The 12,712-nt window shown below is 46.8% G+C and overlaps 1 protein-coding gene across 1 annotated transcript; it reads left to right on the forward strand.

Annotated features, from left to right (window-relative positions):
• The first annotated feature begins 10,092 nt into the window (after positions 1-10,092).
• On the forward strand, positions 10,093-11,846 carry LOC127341603 (alkane hydroxylase MAH1-like). The gene has a single exon (XM_051367464.2). The coding sequence runs from the start codon at positions 10,126-10,128 to the stop codon at positions 11,674-11,676; it is 1,551 nt and encodes a 516-aa protein (XP_051223424.2). The 5' UTR covers positions 10,093-10,125; the 3' UTR covers positions 11,677-11,846.
• Positions 11,847-12,712: the final 866 nt, after the last annotated feature.

Consider the following 12,712-nt stretch of genomic DNA (forward strand, 5'->3'; position numbering starts at 1 on the left):
TGTGGATTGCAAGCAGGATTTGAAAAAAAAAAGGAAATTCTTCTTTAGTACCAGAATAAATGTGTATTACAAAGCTGATTGTTAAATCCTATGTTGTATCGTGTTCATATTAATTTATCCCATTTTATATGTCTATTCACTGCCAACATTATATCCTTTTGTGAGAAGGAGTAAAAAAGTTAAAGATTTCTGTTTTCCATGTACACAAACAAACTCATAAATTTTTTTAAAGTAATGGTTTGAAAAACAATTTCTATATTAAAGATAGGTATAATGGTTTGGAGAAGACATTAAACTGTACTGAATCTATCATAAAACTGAACAGAAATGGACCTTGCCATGTTGTCTACCTTGGGCATCAACCAGACAGTGAACTGTTTATCAAATTGCAATTCGTGAACTGGTTTTGCGAAGGAGCATAATCCTGTTGATTCGGCAATAGCTTTTTGCTTTTGCGTGAACAATTTAACTATGCTGTTTAGCTCCAGTAACCTGTGGGAGTTGCCATAGGTGGCATGCCTGCTGACAGTGTTTTCTTCAGGGATGCATGGTAGGTTGTTCTTCTGTGTGCGACCTTTTCTGCTAGCCCAAGAAGAACAGGCGCTGCTCATGATGGTGAACTGTAAAAATGGTGATGCGTGTAAATAATTGAGGAAAAAAGAAAAACTGATCTGCATGGAAATTCTCAAAGCAAGATAAAGAGGAAAGAAAAAAAACCTGTATTTTCAGTTATGTAGTGATCCAGCTTCGGTATGTTTTGCAACAAATGCAATCACGAAGCTTGTGTTCCAGGCTTTCCAAGAGAGTGATGTGTGTGATTACTTGCTATTCAACAGCCTGTTTGGGGGTAAGGCATAAATGCCGATTTGTAAATCGTTGTGTTGTTCAGTTCGTTTAACTGTATTTTTTGTCTTGGGAACTGTAGGAGTATGTGTACTGCAGATTGTACTACACACACTGTTGTTGTTTCAAAATTTGAAAGTGTGCTCCTGCCAAGCTGTATGGTTGACGGCGTTAGCTGGGTCTGTTTACAGCCTGTGCTCTCGCATGTCAATCTGATGTTATGCACATTATATCCGATGGCTGCCATGGTGTGCACAGCTAGCCACCATGGTAGCACACTATTTTGCATATATATATATATATATATATATATATATATATATATATATATATATACGAACGTGTATGCATAGAAATATAGAAATATACGAAAATTATTTTAAAATGATATAAATACCCTAAACCCTAACCCTAAACCCTAACACAACAAAATGAACTCTCTGTCGCAGGATAGAAAGTGCCCAAGTTCCTGCCGCGACAGAGACTCTTTAGTCGCGGTTCGTGTTACGAGCCGGGATTGGGTGCTCCAGCGCGCTCCGCGGCACCCACGTGGAGGGCCATTGATCATGGCTGGTAATCGGGCCGGGACTAAAGATTCGATCTCTAGTCCCGCCTTAGTAGTCCCGGTTGGCCAACCGGAACTAAAGCCCCTTACGGGCCTGGATAGAAGGGCCTGTCTCCACCAGTGTTCCTCCGTGCTAGAGCAATCAGCAACATCTTTCCATGCCGACCAGGCAGCCTTTCCCAAATGTTTTCGTGCAATGAAGTCGATCCTTGTCCGTCCAGATTGAACGTCCCATCCCGCATCGATGTTAATCTATGTAAAACCCTCTGAAGGTCTCTTCCAATTATATCGCTGACACTCGATAGTAGGGCCAAGCACGGGAGCTAGGATCATAGGAGCTTTTTCTTTACCGACTATTACCACTAGTGGAAAATATGGTTTTCGTCCGAAGCCTCTGAAAACTTTAGTCCCGATTGAATTACGAACCGGGACTAGAGAATTAGTCCTGGTTCGAGCGGTACGGGCTACGGTCACCCTTTAATTCAGGTTCATTTGGAAACTTTAGTCCCTGTTGGAGGCACCAACCGAAACTAAAGGGGTTGCGGCACAAAAACCTTTAGTCCCGGTTGGTGTTACAAACCGGGACTAAAGGTTGACCATTTCCCGGTTTGTAACACCAGCCGGGACTAAAGGTTTTCTGGGTTTTTGGCTCTCCACGCACCCCACCCCTTCCCGTGGATCAACTTTTTTAGCTTTGCAAAATACAAAAGAAATAAATAGAAATTTCAAAAAAAAATCGTTCGAGATGCTCATGTATTATGTCATCTAGTTTTAATGACATGAATTTCGACTTTATTTGCAAAATTGCACCATGTATCGGTAAAACGAGATTTCTGGTTGCATACCAACTCAGAAAAAGTCTGATATATGAAAATGTATCTACGTGAAATTACCTGGTTAGCAATTTTTTTGATTCTCAGATTGCCAAAGGGAGGTATGAAAAATTTCAGGTTTTATGTTTAATTAATTAATTTATTTACTCAGGATTATCATTACTTCATTTTTTATTATAGTAATTATTTGGAATTCAAACAATAAAGAAGTGTGACATCGTTAGGGAGAGGTTAATAGGATTGATATGATACTAGTATCAATAACATGCACGCGAAGCAATTGGAAGCGGGATGGGAAGATACTCGAAAGTTAAGCATACTAGTGCTGGAGTAGTGGAGGATGGGTGACCGAGCGGGAAGTTTAACCACGAGTAAGTAATTTAACTAAAGATTAAGTGTAGTTAGAAACTAAACTTGCGAAATAACTAAAATACTAGAAATTCTAAAAAAAATAGAAAAAAGAGAGAGTGGAAAAGAATTAGAAAAAAGAATTGGATGAAAAACATAGACGAAATAACCTTTAGTCCTGTTTGGTGTTACAAACCCCAACCGGGACTAAAGGTCCCTCGCTTCGGTACGCATCCGCATCCCACGTGGAGGCCATTTAATCCCGGTTCGCAGCACAACCGGGACTAAAGGGGAGCCCGATTGCACGGTCCGGGTTGCAAAATCAGGACTAAATGCCCTTACAAACCGGAACTAAATACTCATGCATATTCTACTAGTGTACTGAATCTTGCGAGGTTGAAAACCCCCAAGACATCCTTTTTTCTGGCCTACAAACTGTTTTCCAACTCACAAAACAGGTTACCCCACTTGCATCTGTCTCCCCTTCAAAAGAAAAATGCATTGAAAGCTTGTCAATTTTCTTACTCACCCTGGTTCCACTTCCAAGCTGGAATCAAATGATCTGCAATCAGCATCAAAGTGGCCAGTACAGCAGCAGGGCGGAAAAACTGCCAGCGAAACAAGGAGCGACGTTCATGTCATAAGTCTCACCGTGTTATTGTGATCTCGGCATCTAACTATTCGCTCTAACCACCCACGGTAATGCACTGTCGTTGCGTTTTATCATCCAGAATAGAATACTCGTTCTCCGATCCTCTCTATCTGTCTAGTACAATGGTCACTAGCTAGTGGATCGAAGTTACACATATCTTTCTTCTAGGAGTATATGATTTGATCACTTCAAAGCTAGACAATAGAAGCTTGCCGGAACCTCTTTGAATTATTGTTTTCGCACTGTCTACATGTACACGGCAACAGGGGAAGCCCATCACTGCGATTTTGCGAGGGACGCAACGGCTCCTGTAATCCAGAGAAATACGAAAACAAAGTCATAATCACGGCATACAATCTGATGATGGATATCAGACGTAGATGTGTTATCGATGATGTTTATTAATGTGAGTATTATGTGATTTCCGTGGGGACACGACGCGTCCTGCATGGTTATCACCTTCAAGATTAATGCTGAGGCACGCACGGCCACACAGGTCTGGCATGCAGCATGCTCAACTCTGTAGCACGACCTCAACCCCTACCTCTTAGCTTAATCACTCGTTTCATTAGGTTTCTTATGTCGTCGAGTTTGTGTCTCCAAAGGTATTTATAGGGTGCTGTCGGATTTTTTTTTCCGTTTCCAGCTAGACGCCCCAAATGGTATTTCCGTCCGGCGCGGCCCAATACGGTGTCCGGTGCCCCGAGCCTATCCTCGGTCCAAAAGGATGCTCCGGGGACACCGGACACAACGAAAAGCGAGGCGAGGAGTGGCGGGACCGACGCGTCGGCGACACGGAAGTCTAAAACCGCGTCGCCTACCTCTGGTCAAGCGATGTTAACGGCGCCGAGCTTTCCCAGGCGACGCAGTGACGCGTCTCGTCGTGCATTGCCGCGTGGCCATCCACGCCGTCGTTTATTCGGCGCCCCCTGCCGCCTCGCCTTTCGCTGTACAATAAAGAGCGCCCCTCCTTCCTTCCCCATTCCAATCTCGCCGCACCCCCTTCCTCTCATCGCACCTCCTTCCTCGGTGGCAATGTCGTCCTCCCGCAAGAACGTCCTCGCGACGAACGGCTTCGGCCGCGGCAGCCTCACGGTGGCAGAGGCGTGGGCGTTGTACCGCGCGCGGTACCCTGTCCCGCCGGACATGCGCCTGCTAAGTAGCGGCGGGTGGAGGATGGCCGTCAGTGGGGTCGGCGTCCCGCCATCGCCGCCGGCGAGAACCGAACGCTGGAGGGACGCGATTAGGACCCAGCGTGCTCGCCTCACTGCCGAGGAGCGAGCCGATCCCACCTGGGCCCCCACCAGTAACGATGACTGGTGGGTGTACTTCTTCCAGGCGCAACACGACGCCGAGATGAAGAGCACCGATGGCCTCGTCGGCCGAAGGAACACTTGGAACAGGGAGGGGCGCATCCGCTTCTGGGGCGTTCCCGGGCGCACCCTCTCGAACATCGTCGACGACATCCACACGTGCCCCAAGGCTAGAGATGCCGCCTTCGCCGCCACCATCTCCTTAGGCCGCAACGCACTGGCAGCCGAGGAGGACGAGAACTCTTCTTCCTCGGGGCCGGCGCATCGACGCCTTCCTCGCACCGCGCCACGCCGTATAGCGTGCCGAAGCGCAAGGTGAAGGAAGAGCCGGAGTACGCGACGCCGCTCATCATTCGGAGGCGTGGCGGCAGCAGCGTCAACATCCGCGAACCAGCGCGGCAGCAGCATAGGCGCGCCGGCGGCACCCTCCTCGTCCCGAAGCCGGAGGTGAAGGAGGAGAAGGACGACGAGGAAGCCGCGATGGCCGCGCAATTGGCGTAGTATGAGCGCCAGCAACGCCTCATCGCCAACATCGGCAACCCCGAGGACTGCCCAAGCTTGCACGCGGCGTGCATGGTGTCGTTGAATGAAAAGGACGTCTGGAGGGGTGACCTCGACGCAACGATCGCCATGTCCATCCGCGATGCTGGGGTGCCGCTCTTCGACCTCACCAACGACGGCGAAGCTGGGCCAAGCGGCGCGGTGAAGGACGAGCCTGTCAACGAGCCCGACGAGCGCGGCAAGCAGGACGTCATCGTCGACGACATGTACAACTTCCACCAATACTACGACCCCTCTGGCCGCCGCGAGTACTACTAGATTAGGGTTTAGGTTTAAATTATATCCGAATCTATGTAATATATATCAAGTTTGAATGAATTCAACTTTTTTCGCTTAAATTTAAAATATCTCAAATTCGGTTTGGGGGACGCAACTGGGGAGCGACGTCCTCCAAACGCGGCATGGAAAAAACACGTTCCCCAAACAATAGATCCGGTGCTGTTAGAAGTCGTTTTGGAAGACACGACTGGAGATACTCTAATACTGGATCGTGTCGCAGGTAGAGTCGGCATTTACAAGCCTGCAATGGTAGAGACTACATGCTTTCTTTTAGCCATCTACATTGTTGAGAGAAACCAGTAGATATAAGTTGTTGTACGATTCATTATCATTTAGTTTTTAATTTTAGGTGTGACTAGTTCCTATCCGATTGAGAATTAACATAGTTTTTAGTTGGATACCATTATCAAATCTAACTCATGACTAGCACGAATCACGAAATAAATCTAATAATCCGAAACATTTTTCTTAGTTGCATTTTCACTTTCAACTTAAAAAATATCAGCTGCAAGCCTGCAACTCCTACTAAAAGAAAAACTCAATTACAATCCAACTTACAATTAACTCATATGCAAGAACCGTAATGCAATCAGACGGTGTAGAAGTTGAATGAGCACTAGCTAAGAACTAGCAACCGTTATCTTTTATTATCACCCCTAGGGTTTACAAAAATTAATTATTTACAATAAGAAGTTTATTGCCAAGTGAATACATATTTTTTCGATAAAGGGAATATATTAATATCAAAACGATACCAATTACACCCAGCCTCTGCAACAACGCACCACCCTAATGGCACTACGGATGCACACAGCCAAAAAAAGGAAAAGAAAACTAAGAAAGAAAAGTCCCGCTACAGTATCTCGGGCCTAACAACAGCAATACATCCACCGCCAAGACAACACCTGAAATACAGAATCTCCAAAAACGACGCCTCCAAGAAGGGAACAGTGCGCTAACACCATCGTCGCCCGATCAACGATCTTAGGTTTTCACCCTGAAGATAGTCCCCGCTCTCAAACCAATGCCTCCAACAAGGTCATTGCCAGGCACAACCAGTTAAGGCCAGACCTTGGGTTTTCACCCTGAAAGGTAGGACTCTGAACTTCACCTGTGTTGTCGCCCCCACTTTCATACCGCTGCTGTGAAGCCCGGAACACCAAGCAAGTCCCTCAACAGCGCGGAGACTTGAACCTCCCTTAGCTAGTCCTCCCCTCCGGCCTTCATGAACTTCTCTTCTTCCGACTTTCATCATGGATCCATAGTCACTTGATGTCAACACAGAAAAAGAGCTTCGCGCCGCTCCCTCCAGAACCAATCGGTCGGAATAAAAGCATGGGTGCGCACGACCGAATACCACCGATCCAGCAAACTCCAGGCAAAAAGCACCGTTACATTCGCCGGCGGAGCCTTCCGGAACTCAACACTCCGGCTAGATCACGAGTCCAGGCCTCCGGTTGGTCTTCCTCTTCACGCAAGAGAGACCCTAGGACCACCGTCTTTATTCAGGTCGGACCCCCACGTCGGCGACCATCCCGGGCTGGCCACTCCAACCCTCCACCGGCGACTCCGTCGCCGGCTTCCAAGCATCTCCATCTCGCCGTCGGAACGCGGTGATAGATCGATAGATCCACCACCACCAACCGCAGGCCGACCCTCTCCGGCGAAGAAGAGGGCCACCTCCACCGTCGTACCCAAGGCTGCAGCCCTGGGCGACCTCGTGTCGCGGGTGAAGCCCGAGATCTCCTCCACTCACCGGCGAGAGGCGGCGGGGGGAAATTGGCGCAGGCCATGAGCCGTGAAATAGTTTCCTCTTATTTTCTATAGCATCGTCCGTTAGCTACTCCTCTTTCTTATTTCTCTCAGCTTCATCTAAGACTACCTCCTCTTTCTTATTCTAGTCCCGAAGGAGGTGTTTCTTTGTGGAATTTATCCTGTACCATAATACTGCATGTGTAATCACACTGAAAGATTCAATCTAATTTTCAACACCCGCTTTCCCTCTCACTCCGAGAAGGTCATTCATGGTGGAAATCTAGATTACTCTGTTACATGTACTTACGTTGATGTCGGTGACCCCGAATCCCTTTCCCAATAAGGCGAGAAACCGTGGGCTAAAATTGTTTTAGGGTTTGATAGTCACCCCAAAAAAGTCTGTCGAAGACGGTTTCTCCAAAAAGACCTCCTATGAAACGTTTAATGCATATGAAGCGTTTAACGCATAACTTTCTCTATGAAACTTGCATACTTCATCTTCATTGCACACGGTTGAGAAGTACAATATACCTAGATTTTTTGAGTTTATTGTTGGCTTAAAACATGCAGAAACAGTGACAAAAAAATCATTTTCACTCACATATGAGTTGACATGTTTCACATTCATTCCATTCTCTATCAAACATTAGTACATGGCATGATTTTAGGTTATATTGTTGAAATGAAAATTTGACGGTACAAGATATTGTTAAAATACCATCTCTCACTTTCTTCGTTATGACACCGTTTATCTCTAAACAGCACGTTTCACCCATCGAAAAGGATGTGAATAAATGTTTTTTCCTATCACCATTTCAAAGTAGTTGAGAAGCTATGTAGATCGAGTCAAAACTATTAGATACAAACAAGTAATGTTTAGGATATTTATACTTTGGCACATCCATCATTCAGCAGAAGACAATGAGGATTCCGATGTTATGAGATATATCATCCATTGATATAATCATGACCATTATATAAAGAAGAAAGATCAAACCAAAACACAGAAACACAAATTTTAACGTGGAAACCTTCTCTAAGAAGGGTAAATAACCACAAGCACTAGACAACAAAACTTCTCTACATGAAGAAAGTTATACAACACTTTCACAGATTCAACTTATTTCCTGCAAAGAGGTATATATAGTGGTGGTGAGTGATGACCTAGGTCGACCCCCCCCCCCCCCCCCTCCCCACCCACGGTAGGCATCCCTGAACTTTACTATGTGTATGAATCACCGGTCGGTGTAGAGGACACATGGCTTGGTACGAATCATGCATTGTACTCCCTATCTCTAACTACACCGCGTTTTAGATTTGTGCAAAGTCAAAATTTGTAAAATCTCCCATTATTCTCGGGATTAGGTTGGGCCATACTCTCGACCCACCACTCGATAGGTGATCTTCTGGCTTCTGGCCCTTCAACGGTTTTATCTTTTTCTCAAAAGAATAGAGAAATTATGAGAGTTGTTTTGAGAATTCATGCATGAGTCCCTATATTTTTTTCATTTTCAGTTGGAAGGGTGATCCTCTCGACTGCCATTTCAAACTTGACTACTTGGGTAGTTGGGTCTTCTCTTCTTTATTAGTACTCCTTCATTTAATGAAAGTTGTCTGAGATTTATTAAAATTTAGATGTATCTAAATGTTATTAATATCTATATACATCTAAATATTGATAAATCTCAGCCAACTTTCATGAGAGGAAGTAGTGCCGATACGCTCTCAGAATAATAATGACCATTTGAATCTTGAATTTTGCTTTCCTATTAAAATAAAATATCTTTCATAATAATAATTCTCCATGCGTGCCATCAGTCTTAGCATGATCGGTTCGCAAGCATTTGCTCTAACCACCTACTATTATACAGCACTGTTGGATTGCTCATCGAGAAGAGTCGGTACACCAGAACACTCTTATCTGTACAGGAACTAATGGTGCAAGTAGCTAGTTACATTGGTAGCAACTCAATCCATGTGTACAGTAGCTAGCTATAACACGAATGCTACACGCTTTCCTTCCATTCAATCAAATCAAAGACTCCAGAAGAGCCCAAACTTTGTTTAACCATTATTTTTGCGGTGCCTTACTTGTCCATGGCAACAACTCGCATATATAATCTCCTTCACATAGAGGGTTGCTTCCGGCGATGGTAGCCCTTTGGTGATGACGACAGGAAGAGCGGGGTAAGGGGATTAGGAGGGCAGTCAATTCAGTTGCACCCTTGAAATAGACTAGCTAATTTTCTGGGTTTACCTTTTCAGATCTGCTAGTTCTTAGTCAAGTTCTACACGGTCCGATTGCACCGTTCGTGCTCATATGAGTTGCAATTTGGATTGCTAAGTTTTATTTTTTAAAGTGGGGTTACATCTGAAAATAATTAAAGTGCACGTGGAGATCCAACTAAGAAAAAATAATCCAAACCGTTAGATTTACTTTATGATTCCTGCTAGTAATCAGTTGCAACATGGGTTGCAACTAAAATTTGATAGTGGCATCTGAATGAGAACTAATTCGACTAACAATTAGTTACACCCTTAATTTTTTTTTGGAAGATGACTAGCTAAATTGAAATGACACAACTAATTCTTGGTTAACCTAGAATTAGCTTAATTCCTGGTTACCTAATTTTATGTGTAATTCACGTGCATATGCAATTATACATACATGTGCACGTTCATGTGTAATTCTCGTATAGATGAATCAAGATGCAAATCTAATGGTTAACCTATAACTAACTTAATTCTCGTTTAACCTAAAATTAGCAAATGGGAAATTGAAATTTAGTTTACATATATGCTGATGGTGAGATCATTCAGCACGGTCTTTAGGGTAGAAGAAAGCTGCCTTGACGTGCACCAAACCTCTCTGCACCTAAACCCTAAGCTAGCCACTTATATAAAGGACACAAAGGCTAAGCTAGCTCACTCACACGACAACACTTCACTCCACCGGCTTAAACAAACGCAAAAGAAATGGAGGTCGTGTCATGGTGGGTTCTAGGCTTCCTCGGCAAGTACCCGGCAGAGATCATGGCGTCGCTTGCTTGCGTCGTCCTGATGCTCTTCAGGTGTCACCGGCGGGACGGGCTGCCGACGAACTGGCCGGTGGTGGGCGCGATGCCGGCGATCACCGTGAACGCCGGGCGCGTCCACGACTGGCTCACGGAGTTCCTGCGCGCGGCGCCCGGGATGTCGCACGTCATCAGGGGGCCCTTGGGTTCGCCGATCGACGTCCTCGTGACGGCCAACCCGGAGGACGTGGCGTACATCTTCACCGCCAACTTCGGCAACTACCCCAAGGGCGAGGAGTTCGCCGTCCTCTTCGACGTGCTCGGCGACGGCATCTTCAACGCCGACGGCGAGTCGTGGGCGTTCCAGCGGCGCAAGGCGCACGCGCTCCTGTCGGACGGGAATTTCCGCGCCACCGTCGCCGTGAGCACCGCGCGCAAGCTCCACAACGGGCTCGTGCCGCTCCTGGACGGGTTCGTTTCCGCTGGCGCCGTTGTGGACATGCAGGACGTGTTCATGCGCCTCACGTTCGACCTCACGGCGATGTTCGTGTTCGGCGTCGACCCCGGCTGCCTTGCTGCCGACTTCCCGCGAGTCCCCTTTGCCGCGGCCATGGATGACGCCGAGGAGGTGCTGTTCTACCGGCACGTGACGCCCATTGCGTGGCTGAGGGTCCAGACCTACCTAAACATCGGCCACCACAAGAAGATGAACCAGGCTCGGCAGGTGCTCGACGCGTCTATCGCCGAGTTCGTCTCGCTCCGGCGAGAGCGCGCGGCCGGTGCCGACGCCACCGGAGGCGAGACCGACGACGGCGCCGACCTGCTCACGTTGTACCTGGCGTGCCAAGCGGAGGTCGGCAAGGAAGGCGCCGAGTTCGACCGGTTCTTACGTGACACGACGCTTAACCTCATGATCGCCGGCCGTGACACGACGAGCTCCGCACTGACATGGTTCTTCTGGCTGATCTCAAACCACCCCGACGTCGAGGAAAAGATCCTCGCCGAGCTCCACGAGCACCCGCCGTCTGGCCAGCACCGCAATACCGCCGAGCTGAAGCGACTGGTCTACCTGCACGCCGCGTTGTCGGAGTCGCTCAGGCTGTACCCACCAGTGCCGTTCGAGCACAAGGCGGCAGTGCGCCCGGACACGCTTCCGAGCGGCGTGGCCGTGGGGACGACGCGGCGGGTGATCGTGTCTTTGTACTCGATGGGCCGCATGGAGTCGGTGTGGGGCAAGGACTGTCTGGAGTTTCGGCCGGAGCGATGGCTGAACAAGGCGGGGCGGCTCCGGCACCAGCCGTCGTACAAGTTCGTGGCGTTCAACGTGGGGCCCCGTACGTGCCTCGGCAGGGAACTGGCGTTCTCGCAGATGAAAGCTGTTGTTGCTGCCGTCGTCCCCAGGTTCCGGATGGAGGTCGCCGGCACCGAGGCGATACCCAAGCTGTCCATCATACTCCACATGAAGGATGGGCTCAAGGTGAGGGTGCGCAACAGACAAGACGATGCTAGCTAGGGCAACGTACGTACGCTTCCAACTCTAACGCGCATACGCATACAATATATATGAAAATCACACATATATATTTACATGTACATTTTGAGTGGTATATATATGGATGCGATATTGTCATATATATGTCGACTACTCTAGATCCTACTATGTGACTGTCTGTCTGAATCTGTGAATATATGGACAAGATGTTTCTGCACCCCCCTGCATATACACCCTTTGTTTAAAATGCTTTTAAAACTTATTTTAAAATATATTAAATAAATACAAGAAAATATCACTTGTATATCTTAACGTGTTACATGCTCGCAAAGTTGTTCTACCAAAACCCAATATATGTTTTGTGCCTTTGTATTTTAAACACATGGTACAAAAAAAATTGATTTTATGTGAAACTTGACATGTGCACATAGAACATGTCTCTCTAGATGCTACATGCGAAAAAATATTTCCAAATTTTTTTAGCTTTTAAAAATATTATATATACATACCGAGTGTGCACCCGGGATCAGTTTTGAGTTTCCGTGAATATATATGTAAAGTAATACTCCCTCCATCTCGACATCCTTTTCCGAATGGAGTGAGGATCTAATACATCAAAATTTAGACAAATCCACGACATTTTTTTCGAGACGGACTGTCCAAATATATCAAAATTTTGGAGAAATTGTGATATCTTTTCGGGGTGCAGGCTAATGTGTCTAGATTTAGATAAATCTACGACATTGTTTTGGACGGGTACTTATAAAATTACAGTATGGCTTATGCTTTTATGGACCCCAAGCCCTACAAAATTGTAAGGGATTTTCCGGTCTTCATTCGGCCAGAGAGGGTAGGACTGAGGTAGCCTGCCAAAGTCCAAATCCAAGACCCATAATGGTAGAGGGGCTTCTGCAAGGGCAGTGCGCACGGCCGGAGAGGGAGGCGATGGACGCATGATGGCTTCCGGTCTTCATTCGGCCAGAGAGGGTAGGATTTTCCGGTCTTCATTCGGCCAGAGAGGGTAGGACTGAGGTAGCCTGCCAAAGTCCAAATCCAA

Source organism: Lolium perenne, chromosome 3 (genome assembly GCF_019359855.2).
Source record: "Lolium perenne isolate Kyuss_39 chromosome 3, Kyuss_2.0, whole genome shotgun sequence".
Lineage (NCBI taxonomy): Eukaryota > Viridiplantae > Streptophyta > Magnoliopsida > Poales > Poaceae > Lolium > Lolium perenne.